The 15,768-nt window shown below is 35.6% G+C and overlaps 2 protein-coding genes across 11 annotated transcripts in view; one reads left to right on the top strand and one right to left on the bottom strand.

Moving 5' to 3' along the window:
* The window catches only part of LOC113048153 (myosin-binding protein C, slow-type-like), a 36,294-nt gene extending 21,597 nt beyond the window's left edge, over nt 1–14,697 (bottom strand). For 2 of the 9 annotated variants that reach the window (XM_026209736.1, XM_026209737.1), the window contains exons 1-7: nt 14,455–14,697; nt 8,568–8,585; nt 7,342–7,404; nt 3,754–3,801; nt 3,125–3,175; nt 2,460–2,501; nt 2,000–2,041 (exon numbers count right to left, since the gene is read on the bottom strand). In XM_026209736.1, the coding sequence (XP_026065521.1) occupies nt 2,000–2,041; nt 2,460–2,501; nt 3,125–3,175; nt 3,754–3,801; nt 7,342–7,404; nt 8,568–8,585; nt 14,455–14,476 (286 nt within the window). In that variant the 5' untranslated portion in view covers nt 14,477–14,697. The remainder of the gene's footprint in view (nt 1–1,999; nt 2,042–2,459; nt 2,502–3,124; nt 3,176–3,753; nt 3,802–7,341; nt 7,405–8,567; nt 8,586–14,454) is intronic. The other 7 variants (XM_026209734.1, XM_026209735.1, XM_026209740.1 and 4 more) reach the window with 6 other exon arrangements.
* The window catches only part of LOC113048152 (N-acetylglucosamine-1-phosphotransferase subunits alpha/beta-like), a 74,339-nt gene that overhangs the window by 50,500 nt on the left and 8,071 nt on the right, over nt 1–15,768 (top strand). The window contains exon 21 of one of the 2 annotated variants that reach the window (XR_003276407.1): nt 11,122–11,248. Coding sequence is in view for 1 of the 2 variants with exons in the window: in XM_026209733.1 (XP_026065518.1) it covers nt 11,122–11,166 (45 nt within the window). In the remaining variant the exon portion in view is untranslated. Of the gene's footprint in view, nt 1–11,121; nt 11,435–15,768 lie in introns of those variants that run through there. The other variant, XM_026209733.1, reaches the window with a different exon arrangement.

The raw sequence follows: 15,768 nt of genomic DNA, 5'->3' as shown, positions 1-15,768 counted from the left end.
AAAGGACACACTTACTTGCACTCGTACATTTTTATTAACTTTATAATAACTTTCATTGTTATTCCCATATTATATATTACTTAATAGATACAGTGGGTATAGAAAAAAAATTTAAAAAATCACATTATGTTGCTTTGCATGCTGAAATGAAGATGGACACAGTTTTTGTTTTATCCAACTGTATTTGCTCAGTGCAACTTATAACATCCACGTGATTGTTTATGACTTATAACATCCACAGACTTCCAAATGTTATCAGCTGTTCTCATTTTGATTAGCTCAGCATGAAAATAGCTTTCCTGGAGCATCTTTTAAGTCTTTGGTAGTGCAACTGAAGCAAACAATCAACTATATGTTGCAAGGCACTGTCAAGATATAAAGGTGTGGACAGGCACAAGTCAGGAGATGGATGGCAAAAAAATTCTAAGCTTTTATCAATGGGGCTAGAAACACAGTGAAGTCTGTTAATAAGAAGCGGAAGCTATTTGGTTCAACACAGACCTTCCCTTGATAGGGACATCTCTGCAGACTGGATTAAAGAGCCAGAGGAAACTGATCAGGCGACCAAGAGGCCTACAGCAACTCTGAAGCAGTTGCAAGATTTTAACACGAAGAGTGGTCATCGTGTGCATGTGTCAACAATATCACATATTCTCCATAAATGTGACTTTATGTGAGGGTTGCAAGAAGCATAGATATAATATCCTGTTTCTCTGCAGTAGGGACTGGAGCACTGGTCAAGATAGAGGGAAAATGGATGTGGAAAAATACTGTCTGATTCTTGAGGAAAATCTGCTGCCCTCGGCCAGAAAGTTGTCATTGGGAAGAAGGTTTACCTTCCAACATGACATTGACTCAAACCACACAGCACAATTGAGCACACAGTGATCAAAGCACAAAAAAGGTGAATCTTTCACTTGCATGTTGTTGCACTAAGTACAGCTGAATAAAACAAAAAAACTGTGTCCGTCTTAATTACAGGCTGCAAAGCAAAAAAAATTTGATTATTTTAAAGGGGGTGATTATTTTCCTTAAGTATACTAGTTAGAGCACATTACAATATGAATATATCTAAATGTATACTTAGAATAATATGCATAACATTTAATGAAAGCTATTGCAGAATGTTTAAGTCCATATATCTTCCCTTCATCCAATGGCCTTAACTGACACACACACACACACACTCAACAACTCAACAAACACACTGTGACACATTATCATCACACATTGCTGCCAAAAAGCAACATGGAAAGCATAAAGACACTGAACAATGACCTTTAAGTGGGAAAAGAGAGAATCGTTGGTAACACTTTAGAATAAGGTTCCATTAGTTAATGTTAGTTAACTACTTTCATTAACATGAACTAAGCAAGAACAATCCTTCTACAGCATTTATTAATCTTAGTTCATGTTAATTTTAACATTTACTAATGCATTATTTAAATCAAAAGTTATGGTTGTTAACATTAGTTAATGCACTGTGAATTACCATGAACTAACAATGAATAACTGTATTTTCATTAACTAACATTAACGAAGATGAATAAATACAGTAATAAATGTATTATTCATTGTTTGTTCATGTTAATTAATACATTAACTAACATTAACTAATGGAACCTTATTCTAAAGTGTTACCGAATCGTTTAACATAAGTCATCATCAAAATCATTTCGGAAAATATTCAAATTGCTCAATGAGATTTCACTGATGATTTTAGTCAATGATGAGATTAAACCTTTCCTAAATTAAATATAAACTGTGCCATTCATTTTCCCATGAAGTGTGAAAAGGCAGATGATCTCCAAAAAATGGGGTTTGGGATCATTACACCACTCTGGCCAAATGTACCCATGTGCCGGTTCCATTTGGCTGTCAATTGTGGGAAATTTAGGCACTATAGAAAGCGTTTTATGACTAGAAATAGTCCTACTGCAGCCTGTGTTTCTGGCTTCTAGGGATCAGTTAAAGCATCTACTGTAGTTACCAGAGTTACCTGAGTCTTTCCTCCCGCCGGTTGACTCAGGGTCGCTATCATCTAAATAGAGACAGAGAGAAATTTACAGCATATTATAAGAAATATTACTGTAAAGTCCGTTGCGGCCAACACACTGTAACACACAATGGCACAAATAAAACATGAACAGAAAGCAGGAACAGATTGTTAATGGCACTCTATTTAGGGAAATGTGACATGATGGTTGCATCATTCCATACATGTTCAATTGTCTTTCCAGGAAACATTGTGCTTGATTGTGATCAGAATATTACTATACTGTTAGCCTATTTTTGAATTACTTAAAAAAATATCAAGGATGTTTTTCTTTAAAATGAATTAAATATGATAAATAAATGTTATATTATTCTAACCACTATTATAATGTTATAGCAATGCCAGTGTCATAAAATTATGTTTTATACATAATAGGGGGCGTTAATTAATAAAAGACTCTTACTAGTATGGTCAATAGAAAGTTTCTTGGGAGTGCTGCCATCCTCTGTGAAAGAAAGCAAAATATTGTTTATTATAAGTATCTGTTTTTGCCAAGTGGAGGGATGTTTATCGGCCTAAAAATGTAATGATGAAAAGTTCAATTTAATAAAACATGGCATATTTTGATTAATTTGCATCCCTTTCCTTTCTATTTCCTTTTCCTCTTAATTTTACATTTTATTTTAAAACATGTAAAACATCATTAGAACATTGTATTAAATGCAAAAGCATGAATTATGCGTTTCTGTACAAGCATTATGTGTATAAATACTGCATACACATCAGATGTCTTCTGCATCTCTTCCTTTATATTTATATATATATATATATATATATATGATTATATATTATATAAAGGGTCCAAATGCTTGTATGAATCCGGCTAAAATCGCAAACCTTAAGTGTATGTGTTTTTGCACATATGTTCCTTTGCAAGTTTCAACTAGAGCTGTAAATATACCTTTTTAATTCAAACTTTAGCTGGGTTTATTCATATATTCTTATACCTTGTGAAGTATTTGCTTTATTTTGATTTTCGAACGCTCACCTGACATTTTTTAGAACAATAGCATTAGTAAAGAAGTGTAAAGAGTGATTTGATGAGGATGGGTCATCATGGTTACCAACCTGCTGGAGGTGGAGGTGATGGGGTGCTGGCGGTGACATCACCATCTTTATCTGAAATAAAGGTGTGATTGACACATACACCAACCTGTCACTGAACTCCATTTCCAGCTGTAGACCAAAACTCAGCATGCATGCATGAACTTTAAATTCAGCATGAACCCCCTTCCAAGTAAAATACGGAATGCTGGGAATGATGTTTGCTTGGACAAGTATGACAGTGACTTTGATGTGGCTGTGTATACGTGAGTGAGGATGAAGTGCGATAAGAGTGCGTTTTGCAAGACAGAAGCGATATGTGTACAACCACATGCTTATCTGATGGCCCGCCTGGCTGTGAAGCAACACACATGTTGATGAAAGGAAGTGTGAGGTTATATTCTGGCTTGCCGGTGAAACCCATGAGCACTATTTTGCGATGCACAGAGAAATGCAATGCTTCAGTTATCGCAGAAGATTAATTTTGTTGCTATATGAACATACTCAGCAACTTTATGCGGCCTGAATGTCTATACTCGAATACTTGACAGAGCCACATTATTAAAGCTTCAGAGAAAACACATATACATACATCTCCACACAAAACACACACTGACTTATATACTTCTATATCCTCCTTTGTGATACAATACCTTTTTTAGGGGTAGCTATTGTCTCAGCAGACTTCTTCATTGAAGGTGCTGATCAGTATAAATTCAAATGTTAGTGGACACAAATACAAATAGACTACTTATAAACTAGATTATAACATCTTAGTCGACTTTTCTTACTCTTTTGGACTTGCTCCGGGATTTACATCACACACATGCATGCTAGAGGTCAAATATCTCACAGGCACTGTCAGTACAGAGCTTTAAAGACTACAACATTTGCATCATAAAGTTGTAAAAAGAAAGGAAGAATTTCCTCTGAAGGACTTTCCTGTACAGGTTAAAGTGAAAGAAACCTTTGAGTCTTTGGATGGTAGTGAGAGAAACACTGGTGTCGAAACGTGGTGCCGATAAAACATTACAGATCTAGATCAGTTATTAGATGATTAGACAAGTTAGACAAGTTGAACACATCTGAAGGGTTCAACAAAACTAAATATTAGGGGTGTAACAGTACGTGTATTTGTACCGTTTCGGTACAGGTCTTTCAGTAAGGTGCACATGTGTACCGAATGACCAAATGCAATATTTTGTGCGCTGAACATAGGTACATTTTTGTGTTTCCAAACTAACATATTAACTGGCGTCTCCGCGTTCAGCGCAAATCCCGCCCTGCAGCTGATTCTAAGGCCGGTGATGCACTGGCTGCGTGGCATGAGCGTGGCGTTTCTGCTGCGTGTCAGTTGCATGATGGCTGCTTTGCGTTTTCTGTGTCTTTACACACCAGAATCGTGCCTGACGCGGCGCTGGTGCGCTGTTGCTACTGTAGGTGACATAGAGGGAGACCGCCGACAGACCAGGATCTTGTGTTCACGACAACAATATCTATACTTCATGTTGAGCATAAATATAAAGCCTACTGATAAAGGACACCGTCAACAGTATTGACGGCAAAATAGACTATGTTTGTCGAAGGTTTTCAAAAGGCATCACACGAGTGTGAACATCACTAAAACTAGAAAAAAAACGATTGTAATTCAAACGCAGCTCCCGTCAGCATTTAAACAGACCTTTGCTCTTAATTCCGATCGGTCCAACGCAATAACGAAATCTGAGCAGGTCTAAAAACTGAAACTGTTGATGCTGCAACTTTACACTTTGGAAAATTTATATATATTTTTTAAATATGAGCAGGCCTACAAGCTGGGATTGGTAGTGCTGCACTGTAATCATTGTTATTTATATTTTTCATTATATTTTATTATATCATATTGGTTTGAGACTGAGAGTATTTTATTTAGTGGAGAACTTTGCAGCAGTATTTTATTTCTTATTCTTTTTTAATTTTATATATATTTTATTAAAATGTATTTTAAAAAAGTGTATAGTTAATGAACAACCTGCAGTTTGATGTTTGCATTTCTTTCCCTTACTGTACCGAAAATGAACTGAACCGTGACTTTAAAACTGAGGTACTTACCGAACTGTGATTTTTGCGTACCGTTACACCCCTACTAAATATGATGGTTACTGATGCTAGTTATTGATGCTTCTGTTGATATCAATTTTGTCCTTATTTCAGCTTTGTCGGCTCCACATGTACTTGACCCAAACTTGCAGGTGTTGGGGAGAAAATAACTAAGCAGTCTTACTTTAATACATATTTTAGTACTTAAGTACTTTTTTAAATTTTACTTAAAAAGCTTAATATGGATAATAAGGTCACATGACCAGATGAATACCACTCATCTCAATAGCCTCAAAAAACTGAGTGCGCCTTGAAATACATGACATTTTTTTTAAAATCAGTGTTTTTATGTTGTTGCTGTTCATTAGTTCATTGTAATGTCCTTTAACTTATCTGTGGCTTGTAGCTTTGCAAACTAGTTTTATAATGGCTTCGCCAACACTGACAAGTTGTTATTGGGTTTTATTCCTAGCAATACTCACCAGGAATTTTTGAAGTGCTGGGTTGCTCGTCTTTTACCTCAGTCACCTCGATACGCTTCTCAGCCTGTGTTGGCTCTGGTTCATTGTGCCCGTTTTCTACAGACTTTGGGTTCATGACCTCACCCTCTACTGGCTCAGTCACCACAATTACAGGTTGTGGCTGAGGGGCCTTGGCAGCAGGTATGGGCATTGCTGCCTCTGGTTCTGTGATTTTCACTCTGGCATCTGTGTCTTTGGATGCCACTTTAGCCTCTGTACAGCAAACACAGCCAGGCTAGAGCAGCAAGACTTCAGGCAGCCATCTTCAGCCCAGATGCTTACACATGCACACACTCACATAGATGTAGACTGACTAATGGTCAAAGAGCATTACAAAAATGTGCCAACTTTGGATGTGTGGTTTGATATACATATTTATTTAGAATGAATCTTCTGGAATTTTTCAAGTTCATTTGAATACGGTTAAGTGACCAAAACAGATCTCGTCACTGTACATCTATGAAACTGTAAATCCCAAAAGAAGCAAAGTACAGCAGGCTGTGCAAGCATCTACTTGTGCAGTATTCAAAATTATATGAGTTATTCTCATGCACAAAATGTCTAAAGATGTTTAAGTATATGCTTAATATAAAGTAAAATAATATATAAATAATAATGTATTATAATATAAAATAAAATAATATATAAATAATAATGTATTATACATTTATTTATCTGCATTGTATTCAATAACTAGTAAATTCTCATGCATCAATTACAAATGGATTACAAATAGTGTAAATTTATTTTAAAAAATATCCATATATTTGTGCACAACAACTACAGTAAATAATGAGAATGAATTATTCTATATAAGTATAGTGTGTGTATATATATATATATATATATATATATATATATATATATATATATATATATATATATATATATATATATATAAAACATACTTTAACAATAAAGATATGATTTAATATATAAATACCATCAATTGAAATGTTTCAAACATCCATATATTTCAACAGAACAGCTATAATTCTCTTGCACAAAAGTTTTATATATATGTTAATTGAATGTGTATTTTTATCTCAAATATGCTTTATATTAAAATATATACTTATGAATAAAAATATAATTTTAATGTTATGTTATACATTTAAATGTTTTGAACATATATTTGTACATAACCACTATCAGTTTTAATTTTGCATTTCTACGACTTTATTTTGAAAGCACAATAAACAGTTGATGACTGCACAGATGTCTTTCTGTGGTTGTTTTTTGCTTCTTTTCATATACTATACCTTTTTATCGACCCTCTCCATATGCATATGTGCATTTGCACAAAAAAAAATCTAAAATCCTGCCATCCATAAACTAGTATAGGCATTAGGACACATGCAGGTGTGGGGCATTCATCTGTGTCAGTGTGAACCCTTAAAAAGCCCACTGTGTGTGTGTGTGTGTGTGTGTGTGCTGTGGTTTGTACAATAGTAGGTTCTCTGCTGATTTACCTGAACTGCTGTGGTCACAAAGTGAGAATTTGGTGGAAATCACAGTGGAACAAACACAAACACTCTCACACACGTGAGGTAAGAGTGCCATGGGTGAAACTGAAATGTGAATGAAACCCAAAGGAAGTGGAATAAAAGTGTGTGTGTGTGGGGGGGGTTGAACACCTACCTTTCGGTGTTACCACAAACGAATTCTCAGATGGGGCGTCACCAGAGTCTGGGGCAACTTTCTCTGAGTATGTGACAGACATAGCGGAGGAATGCAAGTGCCTCTTTCAAAGCATGAACCGTCAGCAACACACACACACATATGCTAAAGGACAAGAGACAATACAATATACTCACTCACAGACACTTATATACAGAGTACATTTATACACAGATATAAACAATGTTATCACATGCACTCACAAACACACAGTGGTCCTCGTCCATAAAACACAAGCAAAAGAAACTTCTGCTTGTCTTTCATAAAAGAAGTCCACTATCAGGACAGAAGTGGTGATACCCTTGTGATAGGAAATCTTAGCCAGAAAGCTCTGCAAAGCCGGAAGCTCTACAAGCCAAAAATCATTCTAGAACCTCTGATGAGAAGTTATCAGCACATTGGTAACACAGGCCTTAAATGTCCTCTGAATTAACAACTCATGATCAGCTGCACAGAATACAGGGGGATTCTGATATCTGAAATAACAGCGATACTCATCTGGTGAGTGCTGCACATTTGTGCTGCAGTGCTCACCATGTTTGCACACACTGCTTATGGCCTTATTGAATGCTTTGTTGCTTAAAGCAAAAATTGTGTCACACAAAACATCAACGTCAGTACTTCCAGCGTCAGACATACACTCAATCTCAGAACTCAATCAGCCGGTGGTTTATACGTACAGTATCAGCTCAGTTTGTTATATCCCGCTCTCGTCGCAAACATAACATTACTACTTTAACACCTTGCATCCCTTAGCAAACACTCATTTTGTGAATCAAAACTACTAAACAGAATCATAAATGCCTTTTAATAACCTAAGTATTAATTAAATGGTAAGTATAAATGCGTGGTCACATTTACACATCATTTGGCAAAAAAAATAATTAATTTCAATACTTGATCTGGAATTTCTCTAGAGGGCGAAAGATTTCTCCATGCAGATTTCGCAACGGGTTCAAGCTGTTTACATGGGTTTACCTAGTTGAATAACTGAAACTGCTTGGTTTGACCATAACCTCTGTTTAAACAGTGCTTCGTACATCGCTACACTATTTACAGTATTTACATTACTTACGATAAAGTCACTACGTTCCCTTGACAATATATCACTTTACTCGTTAATTGATTCCATATTGTAACTCAAAGCTACTAGCAAACAAGGTTTTCTTAAGAAATTCAGCACTCACCTTCAGGTTGGCCATCATCTGTCAGGAAAAAAGAAAAACAGCTCCATGAGGTTTCCTTCTTTTTTTTTTCTTTTTTTAACTAGGCTTTAATGTATATATATATATGTATGTGTACACTTGATGTCTAAATGACTAAATGACTTCATTTGAAAGCAAAGGCTGTTCTGTCTTTATAATAAATGCCATTTGGTTTTATATTTTGTTATTTTAACTCTGGATAATTTTTGGGGGCCACTCTATTTGTAGTTTGTATGCAGAACTCTGAGGGGAGCTTTGCTTGTCTTTAAAGCATTTAGTTTTAAACCGGGTGTCAGTATGCAGTGTTGTGTTAGTTGCAGTGCATATGTCTAGACGAATAGCAAACAGTTTAAAGAGGCACATGTTGACACAGCGTTACAGTAAACCCAGCAGAGCATGATGAAAGTGCTCTTGCAAACACTAGTAAGGTGATTAGGGGAGTTAAACAAAAGCCTTACAAGATCAATGAACACACACATTCCTCGGTATGACTGTTCTTAAATAAACCAACTGTTGTATTTATAGATTATAATAGCATGGACACGTGACTGGCACCTGGCTCTTTTCAGAGCGGACAAAGCTGGCCTGTCTCATCTTTGATTTTACGTAGAAAGCCCTGATGCTACATGTTTACTGTACCTATAAACAGACAAAGTGCTGAACTGAAAGTGCTAGGAATGAAAACGAAATGTCAATAGCTTCTGCTAGAGAGCAATGAGATGAAATTAAGATCAAGTGGAGACTTTTGGAGCCTTCTGCTCCTCAGATTTACACCATTCAAAAGTTTAGGATAAGTTTTTTTTTTTTTTTTTTTTAAAGAAATGAATACTTTTATTCAGCAAGGGATGCGTTAAATTGATCAGGTGACAGTAAAGCCATTTAAAATTTGACAAAAAAAAAAAAAAAATCAAAAAAATACTGAAAATTCAGCTTTCCCATCAAATGAATAAATAACATTTTAAAATATATATAAAAAAATGCTTATTTTAAATTGTAAAAATATTTCACAATATTAATATATTAATCAAATAAATACAGCTTTTGTGTGCATAAGAGATTTCTTTTAAAAACATTACAAAATCCCACCAAACCTAAATTTTGAAAGGTGATGTATCTCCTGAGAAAATCCCAGTAATCTCACTCAGATCTCAACTTTGTCTCAAAATGTGTTTGGAAATCTGCACCTAAAGTCAGACGACATTACATTATCAACTCAAACTCAACTTTAACTCTCATCACATACTTCAGAGACCAAATTATCTGATCTCTACACAATCATTATTGTCATTTTGTCTGTATCCCTGATTTTATTTCTCTTTATACTTTCTAGTGAGGTTTAGGAGAAACATATGTGACCATAATGAACTTGGACCATTACTAAAAGCTCCATTAGGTTTCCTGACCTCTTAAAAAGCAACCTATAAGCAACAAAACCTTCCTCTACTTTACATGATGTAAATGTCAGAAGCTTTGTCTCGGATGCCGCTTCTGTTGCCTTGGCACGGGCTGCTGTGAATTCTGTGAGGATGCCAGCCTGGGCTGATCATGGCACAAATGGATCTCTGTGAAGCGGTCCGAGCTCGACCGCTTCATTCCTGCCCCCTGCTGTCAGGAGCGCATGTGAGGAGGGCCAGTGCGAACACCTGTGCGCTTCTCCTTGTTTAGCCTCTTGATATTTTTGACATCTCTCAGCTTTCAGCTCTCCCGTTTTGTTTGCCGTCTCTGTCAGTCCATTTCTCCTTCACTGGGTGTTTCCTACAGTTCACTGTCACTCAGTATAGCCTCTGTTCCGTGTGTTCTGTAGCTTCATCATGTTGTGTTATTGTGATCATCATATGGAGTATAAAACGTCTCAAAAGTCTTGCCAAAATATTTTATGAAAAATAATAAAAAATCAAATGTGAAATTGCTTGAGTTCATGAGACTTGGGACACAATTATATGGCGCCTTCAGCAATTAAAAAAACAATAATAAAACATTTAGTTGGTCCCTTCATCTGATCACTAAAAATGATAACACTGCTAATGATAACATAAGTAATATTATTAATAATTATTATTTCCCCCATAGGCACTATATAAATATAACAATAACAATAATGATGATTATATATCAAGATTTGCATGTGAATAAAACATTTTAGACACTTAATTTTTTAGAATTTTTTTTTCACCTAATTATTTTCTCTCCCTTTTTTTTGCATGTAAATTAGATTTTTATTTTATTTTGTTGTCTTGTGCTATGTAAATGTAGTAAGAGTAATTATTACTAGTATTATAAATCAAGCTCTTTTTTCATGTGAAGTAACCTTCTCAGACCCGTAATATTTGTATCTCTTTTTCTTTTGATCTTGTGCATGTTGTGAGAAGAGCACTTATATATATCAATGTACTTAATAATAATATTCATTTTATTTAATATGTTTTTACATGTGAATCAGTCTTTTGAGACACCTAATCTTTTTCTATCTCTTTCTTTTTTTGTCTTGTGCATGATGTCACCCCACCGATCATGTTTTTTGGATCTCTCTGCTCAGATTTGGCAATGGTGTGGGTCCTTCCAGCCATTAAAGAGCCATTAATGTCACCGTTGAGCTGGCTGGTGTGGCATTCTGCCCGTTTCGAGATCCCTGACTCATCCAGCAATAACGACTATTCTGAAAGGTATTGTTTTACCATCGCAGTGCAGCACAACAGAATGCAGGTATGTTCAGCTGTCCCTACAGCTTCCATGAGGACAGACAGGCTCAAGTTAACCCCCTCCACACAAACGGTTGTTATAGCCGGCCCTCCAGCTTAATGTAGATAGAATTCAAACCTCATTTATTAAAAAACATGTTCAGTAACATGCTTTGGCCTGACAGCCGCTAACTTTTTATTGTAACGAACAGCACAGATGGAAAAAGATTCATTAAAAAAGTCTATTATTTTAAGGCTTCAGAGAGCAGATGACAGCTTGAATATATTTTGATTCCCTTGGAGCTGATTTATGAGTGGATCTGACATAAAGGAGCGACGCTTGGACTTCTTTGACTGGGAAAAAGTGAGAGTGAAATACGCAGGGTCCGAAATGAAAACTCACACATGAAAAAGTTGCCAGTTGGCAGGTAACTATGTAAGGAATCGCAACATAATACATGATAGTTAAAGTAACTGATATGCATAATTAATACGAATGACATTGAGACCATCTACAAATAAAACACGTATTTTCTCCAAACTATCATTTCGTTCACATTTGACCTTATCTGTAGGTCAGTAGTCAAAGGCCAGCGAATTATCCTGATACGGCTCCAGAGATCAACTTTCACTGACCTGATACACCAAAAGATGTAGTGTTTCCTTTCATTGTTGTTTTCCTGTGGCATGCTATTTGTGCTGTTGGTCTGTGTGCATATAGGCCATAACCTCCATCCTTTGATATTATTTATCACAGAGATCAAAGTTCAGACAAACAAGAGCTCAGGATTCTCAGCATGATAGAGACATAAAGTCACTGGGTGAAAGATAGGAATAACACAGAGAAGAGCGCGAGAGCAATGGGGATTAAAAGTCTACTCATTCTGAACTATTCCAGGGGTCTGGAATCCAGTTCCCTGGGGTTCCAGCCCCGTTCATCCCCTCGTCCAGCCTTTTAAAGCTTGGAGACGACACTCCACAGCAACTCCACCTGCCCCTCCCCCCATCAGCTGTTCCCTCAAATTAATGAGAACATCTAATCTTTTTTTTTTTCTTTCTATTTTTTTCAAACAGGCATGGTCACAAAGTCTAATACTCTGTCTCTTGAGGTTATTAATGGAATCCATCATAATTAAATATTACAGTTGGCACATTAACTCAGACTATGTCTTTATCTTTCGTAGTTAGCAATTAAAAACTTAATTATTTATAATTTTTTTATTCAAGAAAGGACAGTTGCACTGCAAAATCATTTTCTTAATCACAATGTTGGACTTGTTTTATGATAAAAAAAATATCAAGAAAAAACTAAAACCATTTAAACAAGGTATACCTGAGAAACATTTTTTTTCCTTACCATATTGACCAATTATTATTTTTAAACATCAATCTTTTGTGAATTTGATTAGATTTATGCTTAAAACTTTAAGAATAAGAGAAAAATACATAAATAAAAATATATTCTCTGAAAAAAATCCTTTATAAAAAAATGTTTTATCCTGCTTTATTTTCAGGTGAATATATATATATATATATATATATATATATATATATATATATATATATATATATATATATATATATATATATATAATTTTTTTTTTTTTTTTTTTTTTTGTATTTCACCTAAAATGAAAATTCTGTAACATAAAAGAAGATATTTCGTGTATTTATTTACTGTATTGCCCATACAGTGCACCAAAACCGTTTGGTTACCAATATTGCTCAAATTTCTTCTCTTGTGTTCAGCAGAAGAAAGACGGATTTATTAAATATGGATTTGCAATGACATGAGAGTGAGTAAATGATGACACAATTATTATTTTAAGTGAACCAACCCTTTAAGGATATTTAGATGAAAATAAGACAAAAATACTGATTAATACAAATATTTCACGAATAATTTCAGTCACCATTAGCATCTTCTCCAAAATCTTTTCATTTAAACCCACAAAAATTCATTACGATCAGCGGGTGATGGGCACATCTGCAAACCATGTACCAAAATGGATCATTATTTTCATTACCAATGTTTGTGAGCATCATCAAAATTGCTTCCATAACATCAATCTCCCAAATCCCCTAAATTCTGCTTCATGATCCTCATTGTCCATAGGTGGACGGATCCCATCCAGTGTGGATATGTTTAGTGATATTAAAACATGAGTCATCCTCAAAGGAAAGCCACAGCCTTCCCGAAAATGACATTTTAATGTCACAGGTGCTTGTCACATGCGATGAAATCTCATAGCAGAAGTGCTGTTGCGCTCATGCATCTGAGAGATCTGCCTTCTTACACCATCCAATAAATGAAAGCCGGCCTTTTCCATTTAATAATAGTAATGATGCAATGAAAGTCACAAGTACAAGAGCACACACTGTGCAGCATCCTCATACTTCACCGTCCGTTCATTAGCCAGTGGAAGCTGATCTCTTTATCATCACCCCTGAAATATGTATTCATCTGAATGCGTAGGATCCCTAATGGGCCATCAGCATTGCATCATCCATCAGAAATGCCTTTGGCTCCACAGTAAAGCTGGGCTCTGTGAAACTCAGCACCATTCCATAGCCAGAATCCTGTATACCTCATCTGACTCTGCACTCCTAATCACCTTGACTATGTGTCGTCCATCATAGCAACGGTCAGGACAATAGTTTATTTTTATAAAGTTGCTTGGATCACCTCATCATCCAGCACAATGTGAATTCCAAAGTCGCTCCCAGAGTTCCTGATCATCCCTGAGCTTTTTATGTATGCTTGAGTCATTTAGTCACACTGATGCTGCTTCTGCTTCTACCAGGCACCTTGAACTATATGTTATACAGTACGTTATGTTTTTCAGGACTTTATAGACTATGCACTGTTTATTTCATCTCATGCAACTCAAATACTCAATTGTTTTTTGCATTCTTTGCTTTCTCGCTACATTGCAGCATTGTATATGGTGTATGTTTGCCATATGTAGTAAAAAAAACACTGAAGTCCTTGTTAGTTCGGGCTGCTAATTTGTTATAAGCAAGTTTGTTAGTAATGTTGCGGTGGCATCACTAAAAAATCTTGTTGTATGTCTTGATTTGGTCATGTTTGCCATACTATAACATTTCTCCTACCTTTCGTTCCTTGATCAACAGATTTCCCATTAGACTATGTAATCTGTGGCATAATGATGGACAGAATTTGGTCTCACCTTTCTTTGTAGGCTCAGGCATGTCTCCGGTGGGCAGGGCACCAGTTGAAGGGGTTCAGTGAAGAGTCTGGGCTGCCCGGTGAGTGGGGCAGGGGGTGTCCTTTAGCCAAGGGGTGTTATGATGAAGAAACAGAGTTGAGGAAGCTGCACCAAAGAGTTTGGAAGTCAGTGAAGACGAGGGGCAACGCAGGAACGTGAAGGAGAACGTAACAGATCTGGGGTGATGAATAAATGGGGTTTATATAGCACTCATCCTAGCCACTCCTCGCCCCGTGTTTGATAATAGAGCCCAAAACCATCCCTAACACCTCCCTCCCCTTCTCTCCCAAAATCCTGGGGATTAGATGTGGCCCTGTCTCCCCACCAGCTGGAGTCAGACAGCGAGAGGGGCTTCGGATAACGTTGCATTGCAGAAAAAAGAAGAAGGTATTTCTGTTGACAAGGTATCATTGCTTGGAATATCTCACAAAGTCTTCGGCATGGTTATATTTATACTGAATGCTCAACCCTTCAATCAAAATGTAAAAGTATACATGTGCTTATCTTTCATAATTGATAAAAAATATAATATAATAATCAAATATAATAATGCAATTTAATACAATATAAAAACTTATAAGTAAAAATGTGTAAAATGTACAATTTATGTAGTTTAGAATTAATAAAAATGTAAGAATATAACAAATAATAAATATTATGTAATAATAATAACAAAATGTAATAACAAAAATGTATAGAAATGTATACAATCAAAAATTTATATATTTCTATAGCTTATAATAATATAGAATATAATAATATAGAATAAAAGGTAAAGAAAAAATATGTATAGAATAAATACAAATAAAATTATAATCAAATTAAATAAAAAACACACACACGCACATATATTATATTATATTATATTATATTTAGGGCTTAGTGAGAAAAAAAGGAAACATTCACTCATCTTTCAGCCGAGTGCCAGAGATCATTTTGATGTCGTCATGTGGAAGAGGGCCAGGGGCGGTGATTCTGTTAAGATGACTGAGCAACGCTTTTATACTCTATAATTAAAATGGCAGCCTGAACTCTGACATTTGACATAACTACCATGTAAAGACATTGGAACCGTGGGATTGTTGGCATTGTCAAGACTCTAATCATCCTGTTAATGCTTTAATTCTCATTATAAACCAGGCTCTGCAGAGTAACAGCAGTTTACACAGTGAAGCCCCAAAGCTTTAATAGTTTTAGCAAGTAATCACACTGTTAACTATTTTCTTGTATTTTTACAGTACAGTACTGGCAGCACGGTTGCCAGCAAGTTACTGT

This window comes from Carassius auratus, chromosome 29, assembly GCF_003368295.1.
Source record: "Carassius auratus strain Wakin chromosome 29, ASM336829v1, whole genome shotgun sequence".
Taxonomy (NCBI): Eukaryota; Metazoa; Chordata; class Actinopteri; order Cypriniformes; family Cyprinidae; genus Carassius; species Carassius auratus.
This window is presented reverse-complemented; position numbering and strand designations above follow the sequence as displayed.